This window comes from Hyperolius riggenbachi, chromosome 5 (genome assembly GCF_040937935.1).
Source record: "Hyperolius riggenbachi isolate aHypRig1 chromosome 5, aHypRig1.pri, whole genome shotgun sequence".
NCBI classification, from domain to species: Eukaryota; Metazoa; Chordata; class Amphibia; order Anura; family Hyperoliidae; genus Hyperolius; species Hyperolius riggenbachi.
The window spans coordinates 25,013,771-25,036,014 of NC_090650.1; the positions used below are offsets into that span (position 1 = coordinate 25,013,771).

Consider the following 22,244-nt stretch of genomic DNA (forward strand, 5'->3'; position numbering starts at 1 on the left):
TATCTGGCTACCTATACTGGAGGGAAAGGGGGAGGGGTCATCTGGCTACCTATACTGGAAGGAAAGGGGGAGGGGTCATCTGGCTACCTATACTGGTGGGGTCATTAGGCTACCTATACTAGAGGGAAGGGGTCATCTGGCTACCTATACTGGAGGGAAGGGGGAGGGGTCATGTGGCTCCCTATATTGAAGGGGGCAGCTGGTGGTGACAGTGGCCTTGGGCGGTAAAGAGTACAAATCTGGCCCTGCCAATGTCTCAGTATGCAAAATGCAAATTTGTGCATTTCAGTGTGTAAATTCAAATACGATTTGCTCTGCATAGGAAGTAAGGAGACAAAGTTGTCACATGTTGATGTTTTGCCAGGCAGAGCCCTAGCGCATGAAAAAAAGCGCATGAAAGTTTTTTTCTGCATGTAAAAATTTGCATGCAAATTCCACTTAGGATGCCTCCTATTGTCTGCAATAATGTCGACAGTGCTGTCTAGAGCAGGGCTTCAAAACCATGTCTGCATGTACCACCAACAGTGTATGCCTTAACCCATTCACGTTCCGTCGTTTTCACTTGAGAAATGTTCACCTCCCATTCATTAGCCTATAACTTTATCACTACTTATCACAATGAACTGATCTATGTCTTGTTTTTTTCGCCACCAATTAGGCTTTCTTTGGGGGGTACATTTTGCTAAGAGCCACTTTACTGTAAATGCATTTTAACAGGAAGAATAAGAAAAAACGGAAAAAATCATTATTTCTCAGTTTTCAGCCATTATAGTTTTAAAATAATACATGCCTCCATAATTAAAACTCACGTATTGTATTTGCCCATATGTCCCGGTTATTACACCGTTAAAATTATGTCCCTATCACAATGTATGGCGACAATATTTTATTTGGAAATAAAGGTGCATTTTTTCCGTTTTGCATCTATCACTATTTACAAGTTTAAAATAAAAAAAATATAGAAATATTTCATATTTACATTGATATTTAAAAAGTTTAGACCCTTAGGTAAATATTTACATGTTTTGTTTTTTTATTATTGTAATGTTTTTTTTTTTTTATATTAAACATTTTATTTGGGTATTTTTGGGAGGGTGGGATGTAAACTATAGTTTTATAATGTAATTGTGTGTTGTTTTTAATTTTTTTTTACTTTTAGTTGTAGTTTTACTTGTTGGCCACAAGATGGCGGCCATGAGTTTGTTTACATGACGTCACTCTAAGGGTACCACACGCTTAGAGTGACGCAGGGGGGGGCAACGGCCAGAAAAAGCACAGCTTCCGAGAGAAGCTGTCGCTTTTTCAGCGGGGGAGAGGAATCAGTGATCGGGCACCATAGCCCGATACATTGATTCCGTGGCTACTGAATCCGCGTCCGGGAGTGCGCGTGCACGCGCGCGATCGGCCGCGGGAGCGCACGGTAGCGCGCATGGTTCCTGGACGTAGTTTCTACGTCCAGGAACCAAAATACGGTATGGAAAACCACAACCATTCACTGGTGGGGCAATTAGTGTCTCAGCAGAGCTGATTATCTACCTCAGTGGATTGCCACAATACATACACTGTTGGTAGTACTTGAGGACAGGGTTGGGAAACCTTGGTCTCTAGCAGGGGTGTCGAACTCAAATACAAAGTGGGCCGAAATTGAAAACTAGGACCTAGTTGTGGGTCAACCTTAACCACTTGCCGACCGCCCCCAGCCGATGGGCGGCGGCAAAGACCGGTCCCAAACGACCGCAATACGCCCATCGGCGGGGGCGGCTGCGGGAGTGGCTATGCGGCGATCGCGTCATTCGTGACGCGATCAGCCGCCGGGGACTGGCTCCGCCCCCCGTTCGCCGTAACCCGCCGGCCGTTCGGAAGCGCCGGCGGGTTACTGGCATCCGGATCGCCGCTGCAACAGTGTATAATAGGCTTTGTAATGTATACAAAGCCTATTATACTGGCTGCCTCCTGCCCTGGTGGTCACAGTGTCCGAGGGACCACCAGGGCAGGCTGCAGCCACCCTAGTCTGCACCCAAGCACACTGATTTCCCCCCCCCCTGCCCCCTGATCGCCCACAGCACCCCTCAGACCCCCCCCTGCCCACCCCCCAGACCACTGTTTGCACCCAGTCACCCTCCTAATCACCCATCAATCACTCCCTGTCACTATCTGTCAACGCTATTTTTTTTTTAAGTCCCTAATCTGCCCCCTACTCCCTCCTGATCACCCCCCCACCCCTCAGATTCTCCCCAGACCCCCCCCAGACCCCCCCCCCCGTGTACTGTATGCATCTATCCCCCCTGATCACCTGTCAATCACCTGTCAATCACCTGTCAATCACCTGTCAATCACCCGTCAATCACCCCCTGTCACTGCCACCCATCAATCAGCCCCTGATCTGCCCCTTGCGGGCAATCTGATCACCCCCCCACACCAATAGATCGCCCGCAGATCCGACATCAGATCACCTCCCAAATCCATTGTTTACATCTATTCTCTCCTCTAAACACCCACTAATTACCCATCAATCACCCCCTATCACCACCTGTCACTGTTACCCATCAGATTAGACCCTAATCTGCCCCTTGCGGGCACCCAATCACCTGCCCACACGCTCAGATTGCCCTCAGACCCCCCCCTTATCAATTCGCCCGTGCAATATTTACATCTGTTCTCCCCTGTAATAACCCACTGATTACCTGTCAATCACCCATCAATCACCCCCTGTCACTGCCACCCATCAATCACCCCCTGTCACTGCCACCCATCAATCAGCCCCTAACCTGCCCCTTGCGGGCAATCTGATCACCCCCCCACACCAATAGATCGCCCGCAGATCCGACATCAGATCACCTCCCAAATCCATTGTTTACATCTATTCTCTCCTCTAAACACCCACTAATTACCCATCAATCACCCCCTATCACCACCTGTCACTGTTACCCATCAGATTAGACCCTAATCTGCCCCTTGCGGGCACCCAATCACCTGCCCACACGCTCAATTGCCCTCAGACCCCCCCCTTATCAATTCGCCCGTGCAATATTTACATCTGTTCTCCCCTGTAATAACCCACTGATTACCTGTCAATCACCCATCAATCACCCCCTGTCACTGCCACCCATCAATCACCCCCTGTCACTGCCACCCATCAATCAGCCCCTAACCTGCCCCTTGCGGGCAATCTGATCACCCACCCACACCAATAGATCGCCCGCAGATCCGACATCAGATCACCTCCCAAATCCATTGTTTACATCTATTCTCTCCTCTAAACACCCACTAATTACCCATCAATCACCCCCTATCACCACCTGTCACTGTTACCCATCAGATTAGACCCTAATCTGCCCCTTGCGGGCACCCAATCACCCGCCCACACCTCAGAACGCCCTCAGACCCCAGCCCTGATCACCTCGCCAGTGCATTGCTTGCATCTATTTCCCCCCTCTAATCACACCTTGAGACACCCATCAATCACCTCCTGTCACCCCCTAGCACACCTACCCATCAGATCAGGCCCTAATTTGCCCCGTGTGGGCTCCTGATCACTCGGCCAAACCCTCAGATCCCCCTCAGACCCCCTTCCGATCACCTCCCTAGTGCATTGATTGCATCTATTTTCCCCTCTAACCGCCCCCTGAGACACCCATCAATCACCTCCTGTCACCCCCCTAGCACTCCTATCCATCAGATCAGGCCCAATACATCCTGTCATCTAAGAGGCCACCCTGCTTATGACCGATTCCACAAAATTTGCCCCCTCATAGACCACCTGTCATCAAAATTTGCAGATGCTTATACCCCTGAACAGTCATTTTGAGAAATTTGGTTTCCAGACTACTCACAGTTTTGGGCCCGTAAAATGCCAGGGCAGTATAGGAACCCCACAAGTGACCCCATTTTAGAAAGAAGACACCCCAAGGTATTCTGTTAGGTGTATGATGAGTTCATAGAATATTTTATTTTTTGTCAAAAGTTAGCGGAAATTGGATTGTTATTGTTTTTTTCACAAAGTGTCATTTTTCACTAACTTGTGAGAAAAAATAAAATCTTCTATGAACTCACCATACCCCTAACGGAATACCTTGGGGTGTCTTCTTTCTAAAATGGGGTCACTTGTGGGGTTCCTATACTGCCCTGGCATTTTAGGGGCCCTAAACCGTGAGGAGTAGTCTAGAAAACAAATGCCTCAAAATGACCTGTGAATAGGACGTTGGGCCCCTTAGCGCACCTAGGCTGCAAAAAAGTGTCACACATGTGGTATCGCCATACTCAGGAGAAGTAGTATAATGTGTTTTGTGGTGTATTTTTACACATACCCATGCTGGGTGGAAGAAATCTCTCTGTAAATGGACAATTGTGTGTAAAAAAAATCAAAAATGTGTCATTTACAGAGATATTTCTCCCACCCAGCATGGTTATATGTAAAAATACACCACAAAACACATTATACTACTTCTTCTGAGTACGGCGATACCACATGTGTGACACTTTTTTGCAGCCTAACTGTGCTAAGGGGCCCAAAGTCCAATGAGTACCTTTAGGATTTCACAGGTCATTTTGAGACATTTGGGTTCAAGACTACTCCTCACGGTTTAGGGCCCCTAAAATGCCAGGGCAGTATAGGAACCCCACAAGTGACCCCATTTTAGAAAGAAGACACCCCAAGGTATTCTTTTAGGTGTATGATGAGTTCATAGAAGATTTTATTTTTTGTCACAAGTTGGCGGAAATTGATATGTATTGTTTTTTTTTTCACAAAGTGTCATTTTCCGCTAACTTGTGACAAAAAAAAAATCTTCTATGAACTCACCATACTCCTAACAGAATACCTTGGGGTGTCTTCTTTCTAAAATGGGGTCACTTGTGGGGTTCCTATACTGCCCTGGCATTTTAGGGGCCCTAAACCGTGAGGAGTAGTCTAGAATCCAAATGCCTCAAAATGACCTGTGAATAGGACGTTAGGCCCCTTAGCGCACCTAGGTTGCAAAAAAGTGTCACACATGTGGTATCGCCGTACTCAGAAGAAGTAGTATAATGTGTTTTGGGGTGTATTTTTATACATACCCATGCTGGGTGGGAGAAATCTCTCTGTAAATGGACAATTGTGTGTAAAAAAAATCAAATAATTGTCATTTACAGAGATATTTCTCCCACCCAGCATGGGTATGTGTAAAAATACACCCCAAAACACATTATACTACTTCTCCTGAGTACGGCGGTACCACATGTGTGGCACTTTTTTGCACCCTAAGTGCGCTAAGGGGCCCAAAGTCCAATGAGTACCTTTAGGATTTCACAGGTCATTTTGCCACATTTGGTTTCAAGACTACTCCTCACGGTTTAGGGCCCCTAAAATGCCAGGGCAGTATAGGAACCCCACAAATGACTCCATTTTAGAAAGAAGACACCCCAAGGTATTCCGTTAGGAGAATGGCGAGTTCATAGAAGATTTTATTTTTTGTCACAAGTTAGCGGAAAATGACACTTTGTGAAAAAAAACAATTACAATCAATTTCCGCTAACTTGTGACAAAAAAAAAAAATCTTCTATGAACTCACCATACATCTAACGGAATACCTTGGGGTGTCTTCTTTCTAAAATGGGGTAATTTGTGGGGTTCCTATACTGTCCTGGCATTTTAGGGGCCCTAAACCGTGAGGAGTAGTCTTGAAACGAAATTTCTCAAAATGACCTGTGAAATCCTAAAGGTACTCATTGGACTTTGGGCCCCTTAGCGCAGTTAGGGTGCAAAAAAGTGCCACACATGTGGTATCGCCGTACTCAGGAGAAGTAGTATAATGTGTTTTGGGGTGTATTTTTCCACATACCCATGCTGAGTGGGAGAAATATCTCTATAAATAGACAATTGTGTGTAAAAAAAATAAAAAAATTGTCATTTACGGAGATATTTCTCCCACCCAGCATGTGTATGTGTAAAAATACACCCCAAAACACATTATACTACTTTTCCTGAGTACGGCAATACCACATGTGTGGCACTTTTTTGCGGCCTAACTGCGCTAAGGGGCCCAAAGTCCAATGAGCATCTTTAGGCTTTACAGGGGTGCTTACAATTAGGCACCCCCCAAATGCCAGGACAGTAAACACACCCCACAAATGACCCCATTCTGGAAAGTAGACACTTCAAGGTATTCAGAGAGGAGCATAGTGAGTCCGTGGCAGATTTCATTTTTTTTTGTCGCAAGTTAGAAGAAATGGAAACTTTTTTTTTTTTTTTTTTTTGTCACAAACTGTCATTTTCCGCTAACTTGTGACAAAAAATAAAATCTTCTATGAACTCACCATGCCTCTCACTGAATACTTTGGGATGTCTTCTTTCCAAAATGGGGTCATTTGGGGGGTATTTGTACTATCCTGGAATTTTAGCCCCTCATGAAACATGACAGGTGCGCAGAAAAGTCAGAGATGCTTGAAAATGGGAAAATTCACTTTTGGCACCATAGTTTGTAAACGCTATAACTTTTACCCAATCCAATAAATATACACTGAATGTTTTTTTTTTTATCAAAGACATGTAGCAGAATAACTTTCGCGCTCAAATGTATAGGAAATTTTACTTTATTTGAAAAATGTCAGCACAGAAAGTTAAAAAAGTCATTTTTTTGACAAAATTCATGTCTTTTTTGATGAATATAATAAAAAGTAAAACTCGCAGCAGCAATCAAATAGCATCAAAAGAAAGCTGTATTAGTGACAAGAAAAGGAGGTAAAATTCATTTAGGTGGTAGGTTGTATGACCGAGCAATAAACCGTGAAAGCTGCAGTGGTCTGAATGGAGAAAAAGGCTCTGGTCCTTAAGGGGCGAAAAGACTGTGGTCCCGAAGTGGTTAAAAAGGACCAGAGATAAAGCACCCTCATGTATTTTACAATATATATCAATGGGAACATGACAGTAAACACCTACTCTGCTCTTTGTTTCATTTTTCACTGCTCAGTCTTCTTGCTATCAGCCCTGATAAAATCTCCGACTGAGCATTCAGTCTAGCTTTGCCGTAATGATTATAGCTGAATCAGTCTTCTGTGATGTCTTTTCAAGCCCAAGCCCTTGTGGCTCTGCTTTCCTGATATGTATCCTCGTAGCAGGAAAGCAGAGCCACAAGGGGGCAGGCTTAGGCTTGAAAAGACATCACAGAAGACTGACTCAGCTATAATGATTCCTGAGCTAAGCTAAACTGAATGCTCAGTCGGAGGTTTTATCAGAGCTGATAACAAGAAGACTGAGCAGTGAAACAAAGAGCAGAGTAGATGTTTACTGTCCTGTTCCCATTGATTTATATGGTAAAATACATGAGGGTGCTTCATCTCTGGTTCTCTTTAATGTCTAATGGCCACCTCCCTCCCTTATAAAGTTTACAGGTGTCCAATGGTCCCTCTATAACGCCTGTACAGTTCCCCGGTGTCTAGTGGTCCTCCCTCCCCTATACAGTTCCCTGGTGTCTAGTGGTCCTCCTCCCTCTCCTATACAGTTTCCTAGTGTTCAGTGCTTTCCCCTACCTCCCCCAAATGCCTTCCCTGGTGTTCTAGGGCTTCACCTCCAATATAGCTTCCCTGGTGGTCTAGAGTGGGCCAAACATAATGCAAAGTAGGAAAACCACGTGGGGGCCAAATTGAGTGGCTCTGAGGGCCAAGTTTGGCCCAAGGGCTGGAGTTTGACATGTATGGTCTAGAGAGGTTCTCTTTAAGGTAACGGTGTGTGTCAAACAAGCCATGCTGTTCACTGTGACATGCTGGCGCACACTGCAGCACCTGAGGGGGAGGGGGGGGGGAGAATACGATGAGAGGAAAGAGGTTGACAAAGATCCATCGTGACAGATCATCTCTCGACAATCTCTCATCCAATCTCTCCCCAGCTGCTGCTGCGCGCCTTTCTTTTGTGTCTCCCTCACCAGAGACAGCCAGTTTTTATCTACCCACAGAAAACAGCTTTTTCTGCACTTAATAATGATGAATTCAATTTCCCCAAACAGCTGGTTACAGTGTCACAAACCAATACCGGACCGGACGGCAAAAAGAGAAGACGTGTCTGTGTTACAGCCCTCCACTGCTTAAATCATGTGGGGATATTGTTGTCTGTAGAATGGGAGGAAGCAAAAGAGAGGTGCACACTTCCTAGCTCTTACCATCACACTATTTTATGGAAGTTTGTAAAAATACGCAATCTGATAATAGCAAATACATTTACATCTAAGAAGAAATGCCATGTTGGAGAATGTCAGGGCAATTTCTGGGCTAAATAGCACCCAGGGTGGCCAGACACACAGACACAGGTATGGGTGCCTTCAGTATAGGTTGGCCAGGTATAGGTGTCCTCAGTATCGGTAAGCCAGGTATAGGTCCCCTCACTATAGGTAGCTAGGCATAGGTGCTCCCAGTATAGGTAGCTAGGCATAGGTGCTCTCAGTATAGCCAGGCAGGTGCTCCCAGTATAGGCAGGCATAGGAGCTCTCAGTATAGGCAGGCATAGGAGCTCTCAGTATAGCCAGGCATAGGAGCTCTCAGTATAGCCAGGCATAGGAGCTCTCAGTATAGGCAGGCATAGGAGCTCTCAGTATAGCCAGGCATAGGAGCTCTCAGTATAGCCAGGCATAGGTACCCCCCAGTATAGCCAGGCATAGGAGCTCTCAGTATAGCCAGGCATAGGAGCCCTCAGTATAGCCAGGCAATGGAGCTCTCAGTATAGCCAGGCATAGGTGCCCCCCAGTATAGCCAGGCATAGGAGCTCTCAGTATAGCCAGGCATAGGAGCTCTCAGTATAGCCAGGCATAGGAGCTCTCAGTATAGCCAGGCATCGGTTCTCCCAGTATAGCCAGGCATAGGAGCTCTCAGTATAGCCAGGCATAGGTTCTGCCAGTATAGCCAGGCATAGGTGCTCTCAGTATAGCCAGGCATAGGTTCTCCCAGAAAAGCCAGGCATAGGAGCTCTCAGTATAGCCAGGCATAGGTGCTCCCAGTATAGCCAGGCATAGGTGCTCTCAGTATAGCCAGGCATAGGTTCTCCCAGAATAGCCAGGCATAGGAGCTCTCAGTATAGCCAGGCATAGGTTCTCCCAGTATAGCCAGGCATAGGTGCTCTCAGTATAGCCAGGCATAGGTTCTCCCAGAATAGCCAGGCATAGGAGCTCTCAGTATAGCCAGGCATAGGAGCTCTCAGTATAGCCAGGCATAGGTGCTCCCAGTATAGACAGGCATAGGTGCTCTCAGTATAGCCAGGCATAGGTTCTCCCAGAATAGCCAGGCATAGGAGCTCTCAGTATAGCCAGGCATAGGTTCTCCCAGTATAGCCAGGCATAGGTGCTCTCAGTATAGCCAGGCATAGGTTCTCCCAGAATAGCCAGGCATAGGAGCTCTCAGTATAGCTAGGCATAGGAGCTCTCAGTATAGCCAGGCATAGGTGCTCCCAGTATAGCCAGGCATAGGTTCTCCCAGTATAGCCAGGCATAGGTGCTCTCAGTATAGCCAGGCATAGGTGCTCTCAGTATAGCCAGGCATAGGTGTTCTCAGTACAGCCAGGCATAGGAGCTCTCAGTATAGCCAGGCATAGGTGCTCCCAGTATAGCCAGGCATAGGAGCTCTCAGTATAGCCAGGCATAGGAGCTCTCACTATAGGCAGGCATAGGAGCTCTCAGTATAGCCAGGCATAGGTGCTCCCAGTATAGCCAGGCATAGGTTCTCCCAGTATAGCCAGGCGTAGGAGCTCTCAGTACAGCCAGGCATAGGTGCTCCCAGTATAGCCAGGCATAGGAGCTCTCAGTACAGCCAGGCATAGGTGCTCCCAGTATAGCCAGGCATAGGTGCTCCCAGTATAGCCAGGCATAGGTGCTCCCAGTATAGCCAGGCATAGGACAGGGGATCATGCTCAGCACCATGGACAGGGGATAATACTCAGCACCATGGACAGGGGATCATGCTCAGCACCATGGATAGAGGATAATACTCAGCACCATGGATAGAAGATAATACTCAGCATCATGGATAGAGGATAATACTCAGCACCATGGATAGAAGATAATACTCAGCACCATGGATAGAAGATAATACTCAGCACCATGGATAGAAGATAATACTCAGCACCATGGATAGAAGATAATACTCAGCACCATGGATAGAGGATAATACTCAGCACCATGGATAGAGGATAATACTCAGCACCATGGACAGGGGATAATACTCAGCACCATGGACTGGGGATAATACGCAGCACCATGGATAGGGGATAATACGCAGCACTATGGATAGAGGATAATACTCAGCACCATGGATAGAGGATAATACTCAGTACCATGGATAGAGGATAATACTCAGCACCATGGACTGGGGATAATACGCAGCACCATGGATAGGGGATAATACACAGCACCATGGATAGGGGATAATACTCAGCACCATGGATAGAGGATAATACGCAGCACCATGGATAGAGGATAATACTCAGCACCATGGATAGAGGATAATACTCAGTACCATGGACATGGGATAATACTCAGCACCATGGACTGTGGATAATACGCAGCACCATGGACAGGGGATAATACTCAGCACCATGGATAGAGGATAATACTCAGCACCATGGACTGGGGATAATACTCAGCACCATGGACTGGGGATAATACGCAGCACCATGGATAGGGGATAATACGCAGCACCATGGATAGAGGATAATACTCAGCACCATGGACATGGGATAATACTCAGCACCATGGACATGGGATAATACTCAGCACCATGGACTGGGGATAATACTCAGCACCATGGACATGGGATAATACTCAGTACCATGGACATGGGATAATACTCAGTACCATGGACATGGGATAATACTCATTACCATGGACATGGGATATTATTCAGCACCATGGACAGGGGATAATACTCAGTACCATGGACATGGGATATTATTCAGCACCATAGATAGGGGATAATACTCAGCACCATGGACAGGGGATCATGCTCAGCACCATGGATAGAGGATAATACTCAGCACCATGGACAGGGGATAATACTCAGCACCATAGATAGGGGATAATACTCAGCACCATGGACAGGGGATCATGCTCAGCACCATGGATAGGGGATAATACTCAGCACCATGGACATGGGATAATACTCAGTACCATGGACATGGGATAATACTCAGTACCATGGACATGGGATATTATTCAGCACCATGGACAGGGGATAATACTCAGCACCATGGACTGGGGATAATACTCAGTACCATGGACATGGGATATTATTCAGTACCATGGACATGGGATATTATTCAGCACCATGGATAGAGGATAGAACTCAGCACCATGGACAGGGGATAATACTCAGCACCATGGACTGGGGATAATACTCAGTACCATGGACATGGGATATTATTCAGCACCATGGACATGGGATATTATTCAGCACCATGGATAGGGGATAATACTCAGCATAGGAGCTCTCAGTATAGCCAGGCATAGGTGCTCCCAGTATAGCCAGGCATAGGTTCTCCCAGTATAGCCAGGCGTAGGAGCTCTCAGTACAGCCAGGCATAGGTGCTCCCAGTATAGCCAGGCATAGGAGCTCTCAGTACAGCCAGGCATAGGTGCTCCCAGTATAGCCAGGCATAGGTGCTCCCAGTATAGCCAGGCATAGGTGCTCCCAGTATAGCCAGGCATAGGTGCTCCCAGTATAGCCAGGCATAGGTGCTCCCAGTATAGCCAGGCATAGGACAGGGGATCATGCTCAGCACCATGGACAGGGGATAATACTCAGCACCATGGACAGGGGATCATGCTCAGCACCATGGACAGAGGATAATACTCAGCACCATGGACAGGGGATCATGCTCAGCACCATGGATAGAGGATAATACTCAGCACCATGGATAGAAGATAATACTCAGCACCATGGATAGAGGATAATACTCAGCACCATGGATAGAAGATAATACTCAGCACCATGGATAGAAGATAATACTCAGCACCATGGATAGAAGATAATACTCAGCACCATGGATAGAAGATAATACTCAGCACCATGGATAGAGGATAATACTCAGCACCATGGATAGAGGATAATACTCAGCACCATGGACAGGGGATAATACTCAGCACCATGGACTGGGGATAATACGCAGCACCATGGATAGGGGATAATACTCAGCACCATGGATAGAGGATAATACTCAGCACCATGGATAGAGGATAATACTCAGTACCATGGATAGAGGATAATACTCAGTACCATGGATAGAGGATAATACTCAGCACCATGGACTGGGGATAATACTCAGCACCATGGATAGGGGATAATACGCAGCACCATGGATAGGGGATAATACTCAGCACCATGGATAGAGGATAATACGCAGCACCATGGATAGAGGATAATACTCAGCACCATGGATAGAGGATAATACTCAGTACCATGGACATGGGATAATACTCAGCATCATGGACTGTGGATAATACGCAGCACCATGGACAGGGGATAATACTCAGCACCATGGATAGAGGATAATACTCAGCACCATGGACTGGGGATAATACTCAGCACCATGGACTGGGGATAATACGCAGCACCATGGATAGGGGATAATACGCAGCACCATGGATAGAGGATAATACTCAGCACCATGGACATGGGATAATACTCAGCACCATGGACATAGGATAATACTCAGCACCATGGACTGGGGATAATACTCAGCACCATGGACATGGGATAATACTCAGTACCATGGACATGGGATAATACTCAGTACCATGGACATGGGATAATACTAATTACCATGGACATGGGATAATACTAATTACCATGGACATGGGATATTATTCAGCCTCATGGACAGGGGATAATACTCAGTACCATGGACATGGGATATTATTCAGCACCATGGATAGGGGATAATACTCAGCACCATGGACAGGGGATCATGCTCAGCACCATGGATAGAGGATAATACTCAGCACCATGGACAGGGGATAATACTCAGCACCATAGATAGGGGATAATACTTAGCACCACGGACAGGGGATCATGCTCAGCACCATGGATAGGGGATAATACTCAGCACCATGGACATGGGATAATACTCAGTACCATGGACATGGGATAATACTCAGTACCATGGACATGGGATATTATTCAGCACCATGGACAGGGCATAATACTCAGCACCATGGACTTGGGATAATACTCAGTACAATGGACATGGGATATTATTCAGTACCATGGACATGGGATATTATTCAGCACCATGGATAGAGGATAGAACTCAGCACCATGGACAGGGGATAATACTCAGCACCATGGACTGGGGATAATACTCAGTACCATGGACATGGGATATTATTTAGCACCATGGACATGGGATATTATTCAGCACCATGGATAGGGGATAATACTCAGCACCATGGACTGGGGATAATAGTCAGTACCATGGACATGGGATATTATTCAGCACCATGGACATGGGATATTATTCAGCACCATGGACATGGGATATTATTCAGTACCATGGACAGAGGATAACATGAAGAACTAGATACAGAGCATAGTACTGTGTGCCACGGACAGGGGATTCTACTCAGCACCATGAATAGAAGATAATACTCAGCACCATGGATAGTGCATAACATGACCAGATACAGAGCATAATACAGTCCTGGCCAAAAGTATTGAGACTGTCAAAAATATGAGAAATTAGAAAAGTTGGTGTTAAGTTTTTATAATAGCAATTTGCATATACTCTAGAATGTTATGAAGAGTGTTCAGATGAATTCCATAGTCCTTCTTTGCCATGAAGATTAACTGAATCCCAAAAAACCCTTTCCACTGCATTTCATTGCTGTCATTAAAGGACCTGCTGAGATCATTTCAGTAATCGTTTTGTTAACTCAGGTGAGAATGTTGACAAGCACAAGGCTGGAGATCATATGTCAGGCTGATTGGGTTAGAATGACAGACTTGACATGTTAAAAGGAGGGTGATGCTTGAAATCATTGATCTTCCATTGTTAACCATGGTGACCAGCAAAGAAACGCATGCAGCCACCATTGCGTTGCATAAAAATGGTTTCACAGGCAAGGATAGTGTGGCTACTAAGATTGCACCTAAATCAACAATTTATAGGCTCATCAAGAACTTCAAGGAAAGAGGTTCAATTCTTGTTAAGAAGGCTTCAGGTCGTCCAAGAAAGTCCAACAAGCTCCAGGATCGTCTCCTAAAGAGGATTCAGCTGCAGGATCGAAATGCAACCAGTGCAGAGGTTGCTCAGGAATGGCAGCAGGCAGGTGTGAGCGCATCTGCACGCAGTGAGGTGAAGACTTTTGGAAGATGGCCTGGTGTCAAGAAGGGCAGCAAAGAAGCCACTTCTCTCCCAAAAAAACATCAGGGACAGATTGATCTTCTGCAGAAAGTATGGTGAATGGAATGCTGAGGACTGGGGCAAAGTCATATTCTCAGATGAAGCCCCTTTCCAACTGTTTGGGGCATCTGGAAAAAGGCTTGTCAGGAGAAGAAAAGGTGAGCACTACCATCAGTCCTGTGTCATGCCAACAGTAAAGCATCCTGAGACCATTCATGTGTGGGGTTGCTTCTCATCCAAGGGAGTGGCCTCACTCAGAATTTTGACAAAAAACACAGCCATGAATAAAGAATGGTACCAAAACACCCTCAAACAGCAACTTCTTCCAACAACAGTTTGGTGAAGAACAATGCATTTTCCAGCACGATGGAGCACCGTGTCATAAGGCAAAAGTGATAACTAAGTGGCTCGGGGACCAAAACGTTGAAATTTTGGGTCCCCGGCTTGGAAACTCCCCAGATCTTAATCCCATTGAGAACTTGTGGTCATTCCTCAAGAGGCGGGCGGACAAACAAAAACCAACTAATTCTGAGAAACTCAAAGTGACTATGAAAGAATGGGTTGATATCAGTCAGGATTTGGCCCCGAAGTTAATTGAGAGCATGCCCAGTCGAATTGCAGAGGTCCTGAAAAGGAAGGGCCAACACTGCAAATACGGACTCTTTGCATACATCTTATGTATTTGTCAATAAAAGCCTTTGAAACGTATGAAGTGCTTATAATTATATTTCAGTACATCACATAAACAACTGAAACAAAGATCTAAAAGCAGTTTAGCAGCAAACTTTGTGAAAACTCATAGACAGTCTCAGAACTTTTGGCCAGGAATGTACTGTGTGCCACGGACAGGGGATTCTACTCAGCACCATGGATAGAGGATAATACTCAGCACCATGGATAGTGCATAACATGGAGAACCAGATACAGAGCATAATACTGTGTGCCACGGACAGGGGATTCAACTCAGCACCATGGACAAGGGACGTATCGCAACAACAGGAAGAAAAGACAATGCAGTGGACTAAGCATGTAAATCTATGTACACACAACATATTAAGTCATGCAAAATTACTGATAAATTACTTTTCCACCATCAAATAAAGTAGATGTCAAGGAATGTGATGTGAACAGCATCAAAAGATGCTTCTAAAAAAATGTTCTCCTCATGTGTACAAGGCCTAAAGGATAACTGTAATTACCCTCAGAAAAAAAGGTTAAATTCTCACCAAAGAGGAGGGCAGGCTGAGGATCCCTTACAGCCTTCCTGGTCCTGTCTGCTTCCCCGCGTTCCACCGCTGGGCCCCCGGTAAATTATCCTGCCTGCTGTGTCTTCGGGTCTCTTTTGAAAGACTAGAAAATACTTGGGTCCCAGAGTACTACCAAAGATGAGCAGCTCTGTACTGCTGCACACATGCAAGTCCTCGCAGGCAAAGTATGGAGCTGCTCATGTTCGGAAGGACTCAGAGACCCGGCTTTTTCTGATGCCTTCAGAGGAGACCTGAAGACTTCTTGGACATAAAGTCAAATTGCTGCAATGGGGTCCTGGCGGTGGAATGTGGGGACGCAGAGTGGACTGGGAAGGGTCTAAGGCATACGTGTCAAACTCCAGCCTGCGAGCCAAATCTGGCCCTCAGAGACATAAATTAGGCCCTCAGGTGGATCCCCCACTTTGCATTATGTTTGGCCCACTCTAGACCACCAGGGAAACAATATTGGAGGTGAAGCCCTAGATCACCAGAGAAGGCATATGGGGGAGGGAGGGGGAAAGCAATTATCACCAGGGAACTGTATAGGGGAGGGTGAAGGCCTCTACAAACCAGGAAACTGTATAGGGGTTGGAGGGGGGCCATTAGACACCAGGGAACTTTATAAGGGAGGAAGGTGGCCAGTAGACATTGAGGTCGGCTTGCGACTAGGTCCCAGTGTAGAATTTCGGCCCACTTTGTATTTCAGTTTGACACCCGTGGTACAAGGGATCCAGAGCCTTCACTGTTCTTAGGTGAGTGTAAAACTTTTTTCCCCAGTGTGGTTACAGGTATCATTTAAGTAGCAGTTATTCATAACAATCTGAAATGCTGTCACTATTTTGCTCTCCTTACTTGCAAACACGCGAAGCAGGTGGTTTTGGCCCCTGGCCGCCGAAACTAGGCGCCCTATGTCACCAATGTTATGGGCAGGCAAGAGTAATTCGGGGCTCCGGCGATTACTGGACCTCAAATTACACCTCCCTCCGAGTTGCGAGGACCCGGAGGGGAAATAGTATTTAATGCCGCTGGGGAATTTAGCCTTAGCAGGTTGAGCCGTCATTCAACTCAACCTGCGCCTAACTCACAGATGGTGAACTAATACATACGCCAAACATGGACCTGTAGGGATCATTTATCAAACTGAAGTCAGAGGCTGACAAACAACCCATCCAGTCAGATGTTACACAGTAGTATAGCTTAGGAGCTCCGAGACCCAAAGTTTTACATTGGGCCCCTCAAGCACTCTATACATAGCAATTGATAGAACGCATTAAAGCCTTCCAAGCACAGCTGCAGTGTCAGAGAGGTGTAAGCAGGGGAGGGGACAGGCGCAGTATCAGAGAGGTGTAAGCAGGGGAGGGGACAGCTGCAGTGTCAGAGAGGTGTAAGCAGGGGAGAGGACAACTGCAGTGTCAGAGAGGTGTAAGCAGGGGAGGGGACAGCTGCAGTGTCAGAGAGGTGTAAGCAGGGGAGGGGACAGCTGCAGTGTCAGAGAGGTGTAAGCAGGGGAGAGGACAGCTGCAGTGTCAGAAAGGTGTAAGCAGGGGAGGGGACAGCTGCAGTGTCAGAGAGGTGTAAGCAGAGCAGGAGACAGGCACAGTGTCAGAGAAGTTTAAGCAAGGTAGGGGACAGCTGCAGTGTCAGAGAGGTGCAAGCAGGGGAGGAGACAGCTGCAGTGTCAGAGAGGTGTAAGCAGGGGTGGGGACAGCTGCAGTGTCAGAGAGGTGTAAGCAGAGCAGGAGACAGGCACAGTGTCAGAGAAGTGTAAGCAAGGTAGGGGACAGCTGCAGTGTCAGAGAGGTGCAAGCAGGGGAGGAGACAGCTGCAGTGTCAGAGAGGTGTAAGCAAGGGTTGGGGACAGCTGCAGTGTCAGAGAGGTGTAAGCAGGGGAGGGGACAGCTGCAGTGTTAGAGAGGTATAAGCAGGGGAGGGGACAGCTGCAGTGTCGGAGAGGTGTAAGCAGGGGAGGGGACAGCTGCAGTGTCAGAGAGGTGTAAGCAGGGGTGGGGACAGGCGCAGTGTTGGAGAGATGTAAGCAGGGGAAGGAGCAGCTGTAGTGTCAGAGGGTATAAGCAGAGGAGGAGACAGCTGCAGTGTCAGAGAGGTGTAAGCAGGGGTGGGGACAGCTGCAGTGTCAGAGAGGTGTAAGCAGGGGAGGGGACAGCTGCAGTGTTAGAGAGGTATAAGCAGGGGAGGGGACAGCTGCAGTGTCGGAGAGGTGTAAGCAGGGGAGGGGACCGCTGCAGTGTCAGAGAGGTGTAAGCAGGGGTGGGGACAGGCGCAGTGTTGGAGAGATGTAAGCAGGGGAAGGAGCAGCTGTAGTGTCAGAGGGTATAAGCAGAGGAGGGGACAGCTGCAGTGTTGGAGAGGTGTAAGCAGGGGAGGGGACAGCTGCAGTGTCAGAACGGTGTAAACTGGGGAGGAGAAACAGTCTAATAACAGTAATAATAGTACAGCTAAGCACATCTAGCGGTAATCATAACTAACAATGCACCAGTAAAGGGATAATAAATCCTTTGAAGACGGGTCCCCCTGGTCCAGGGGCCCTGTTGCGGTCACTACCTCTGCAACCCTTATTGCTACGCCACACAGTGTAAGCTGAGGACGGACGCCCGTGAATTCTGTGGGCAGATGGGGACACGAGAACTCACCTTCCGGATGTGGCAGGAGAACAACACCGAGGTGTGGCCATCCTTCTTCCTCAGAGCCTGCTGCATTCTGGAGAAGGAAACGGCTCCACTGGGATTCTCTACTTCCTGTGAAAAGACCACAATGCGGTAAATACTCATTGCCTCTAGAAGAATAAAATCAGCCCCCTACTTACAAATGACTCAAGCTACAACGTTCCAGAGATACAAACAAAGTTGTCATCGTGTACAAAACAAACAATATGTGTTTTTTTTTTTTTTTACTACTCCATTTTGTTGGTAGATGTTACAGTATTGCATAAACTGCAATAAATAGTTCATAACACTTTAAAGGGAAGGTCCGAGAACACTAGAAATAAAAACACACTTACCTGGGGCTTCCTCCAGCCCCTGGCAGCCGTCCTGTGCCCTTGCCGCAGCTCCGGTGGCTCCCGGTGCAGATGCCGACCACACTAGGTTGGCATCTGCTTGTGCTCCCGTGTGCAGCTCACAAAGTCGCAGTGACATCTTACGCACTGTACTGCGCAGTACAGTCCAGATGACATTAGCCGACTCTGAGAGCTGCACGCTGGAGCGCAGGAGGCCATTTGTACCGGAGTCGACCCCGAGCCACTGGCGGGGAGCGGAGCTGCGGCGAGGGCACAGGACGGCTGGCAGGGGCTGGAGGAAGCCCCAGGTAGGTGGATTTTTAAAAAATTTTCATTGTGCTCAGATGTGGCCTTTTAAGTGAACCCGAGCCGAAGCTCGAGTTCAAAACCAGATATTTACCATGAAGAGAGGGAAGCCTCAGGATCCTATTAAGGCTTCCCTTGGTTGTCAGAAGCCCCCCGTTGCTGAATGCGGCCCCCCTCCACATCAGTGCCCCACAGCTCCTCTTCCTCTATCATGGCCGCGCAGTAGCGGTGCGAGCCAGGCCGCACATGCGCGGTAACACAGAGCCTAAAGGCTCATACACACGGGGTACGGCCGTCGCCGCAACCACGTGGCACGCGCGTGTTGCGGCGACAGGTCGCCCGTGTGTATGACGCGCGCGCCCGAACCGTCGCCCGTCGGAGCTGTCGCCAGGCGATTGACATGTTCAATCGCCAGCTACAGCTGTTGCCGCAACTTCGCCGGAACTGTCGCTAGTCCCGCATGTGTATGCGGGCTAGCGACAGCAACCCACACACAGCACTCAGAGCTTCCGGCGGGGGGGAGGAACCTCGGCGACAGCTTCTGCCGCATCGCTAATCCCTCTGCTGCAGTGTGGATGCAGAGGGACTTGGTGATGAGCTGTCGCCGAGCTGTCGCGCACACGCTCCCGTGTGCTAGCGACAGCTACAATTGTCCCCCGTGTGTACTTAGCTTGAGGCTCCAGCTTACTGCACATGGGCGGGCAGGCTCACGAAGCTCCTGCGCAGCCATGTTCAAAGAAGAGGAGCTGCGCAGCCCCTCTAAGTAATAAGAAATAATGCCTTGTCGCTGATCTTCCAGGGGATTGCGCTCAGAGGTGGGGGACAATGGAGTAGCAAGGGAAGCCTCAATAGGATCCTGAGGCTTCCCTCTCTGTATCTGATTTTGTACACATTTAAAATACAATAACCAAAAAGCACTGTATATATCCAAATCCAAAATTGTTTATTCACGGTTTACTATATTTAACCACTTGAGGACCGCACTGTTAAACCCCCTAAAGACCAGGTCATGTTTTGATAAATTGGCCACTGCAGCGTTAGGCCTCGCTGCAGGGCCGCACAACACAGCACACAAGTGATCCCCCCCTCCTTTTCTCCTCACCAATAGATCTCTCTGTTGGTGGGGTCTGATTGCCCCCCCATCCCCCAGGTGTTTGTTTGTTTTTGAATAAATATTTATTTCCTTATTTTAACAATATTTTTTACTATTATTTTCTTTTATCATCCCCCCTCCAGCCAATCAGTGTGATCGGCTGTCATAGGCTTCAGCCTATGACAACCGATCACCTCCATACCAACAGAGGTGACAGCCGTGTCACACAGCTGTCCCCAGTACAGCCACTGCTCAGAGACTGAAGGCGGGGCAGAGCTCCGCCCCCCAAGCAGGAAATGCACGCGCAGCCTGTGCACGCATCTCCTGCAGTAGCCGACCCCTGGACTTGACGCCAATTGGCGTTAGGCGGTCTTGGGGCTGCCACAGCGGCCACGCCCGTTTGCGTGGGGCGGTCTTGAAGTAGTTAACAAAGGACTTAAGTTACAAACCAATTCCCCTTACAAACAATCTCCCGGAATGGAACCTGTTTGTAAGTAGGGCAACACCTTTATTGTTGAAATATCTTTCCCAATTAATGTAATGTAGCAACCAAGGGGAGTGGGCTGGAAGGGTAAGTGGACAAAGTATGAGCAATAACAGGTGGGTTATCCAGTGAAGTTACGTGAACTGGGTAGCAATGCTACAGAAAATAGTGTTGTGAGGAGCAGGGGAGCAACGAGGGATAGGGATCAGAGCTTACCGATAGGGGTCACGGAGGAAATCGGGCCGCCCAACTCCGTCGCGATTCGCCGCTGTCTAGCGGTTTCTTCCGGACTGCTCACACACTTTTGTATCCCCTGCACACCTCTTACACAGCGCTGTTTTCCTGTCACTCTATGCTCTGTGCCCTTTCTATAGCCTCATACTTTGTCCACTTACCCTTCAAGCCATTCACCACTCATTTTTGACACTGCGTTCCTTGTGATATGTGTACATTTATTCAGGCGTACACTTGTTCACACTTTACATGTATAGTCCCCTATGCTTTGGAACAGTGATGAGGGGATTCCTGGATTACTGTGCAATATATTTATATGCATATTCTTCTTTTCTTTTCTATTTTTAACCCTATTTGTACTGGAGTTACTGATTTATTGAATGTCAGAGCCAGGCTCGGACTGAGCCACTGAACCACCGATGGTCCCATCGGTGGGCCCCGGCTGCACCACCTCCTGGGGGCCCCAGAGCTGAGAGGGAGGGGGGCACAGCTTGGAAGGTGGAAAATTGGGCACAGAGCGGCGGGGAGGGGGGGAAGCCCCCCCCCTCCCTCACCTAGGCCCCCCCCCCTTCTCCAGAAGTGCAGCCAGCAGCGAGCGGAGAATAGCTACAGAGCTTCAGATGATGCTAGCTCCGCTCCGCATGCCGCTGCCCTGCTGGTCTCTGTCTCCTACAGTGACGCTGTCCAATCACGCTCTCGCAGTACTACAGCAGACGGAGACCAGCAGGGCAGCAGCGGCATGTGCGGAGCAAGCATCATCTGAAGCTCGGTAAGCAATTTTCCGCTCGCTGCTGGCTGCACTTCTGGAGGAGGGGGGTGCGCGGAAAGGGGGGCCCCTAGGGGAGGGAGGGGGGGGGGCTTCCCCGCTGATCTGTGCCCGCTGCCCCCCCCCCTTCTAAGCTGGGGGGTCACTTGCATTTTGTGGGGGTATCTGCCACCAACCTGACTGCATTTTGTGGGGGTATCTGAAACCAACCTGATTGCATTTTGTGGGGGTATCTGCAGCCAACCTGATTGCATTTTGTGGGGGTATCTGCCACCAACCTGATTGCATTTTGTGGGGGTATCTGCAGCCAACCTGATTGCATTTTGTGGGGGTATCTGCCACCAACCTGATTGCATTTTGTGGGGGTATCTGCAGCCAACCTGATTGCATTTTGTGGGGATATCTGCAGCCAACCTGATTGCATTTTGTGGGGGTATCTGCCACCAACCTGATTGCATTTTGTGGTGGTATCTGCAGCCAACCTGTTTGCATTTTGTGGGGGTATCTGCCACCAACCTGATTACATTTTGTGGGGGTATCTGGGGGCGCACGCCGCATGCAGACATATCCCTATTGGAGACTGTCCTCAGAAGTGCTCACAATCTATTCCCTGCCATAAAGCCATGCACAATTTCTTGAGTACATGTGTATGTGAGCCCAAAATGGAGGGGGGGGGGGGTGAGGAGGAGAGGGGAGGGGGGGGGAGGAGAGGGGGGGGGCACGCTGAAACTTCCTTGGTGGGCCC

At 48.1% G+C, this 22,244-nt stretch overlaps 1 protein-coding gene across 2 annotated transcripts in view; it reads right to left on the bottom strand.

Annotated features, from left to right (window-relative positions):
* Nucleotides 1–22,244, bottom strand: part of LOC137518023 (unconventional myosin-Ig-like) — a 221,986-nt gene that overhangs the window by 71,614 nt on the left and 128,128 nt on the right. For both annotated transcript variants that reach the window (XM_068235194.1, XM_068235195.1), the window contains exon 19: nucleotides 18,252–18,356. In XM_068235194.1, coding sequence (XP_068091295.1) covers nucleotides 18,252–18,356 — 105 coding nt within the window. The remainder of the gene's footprint in view (nucleotides 1–18,251; nucleotides 18,357–22,244) is intronic.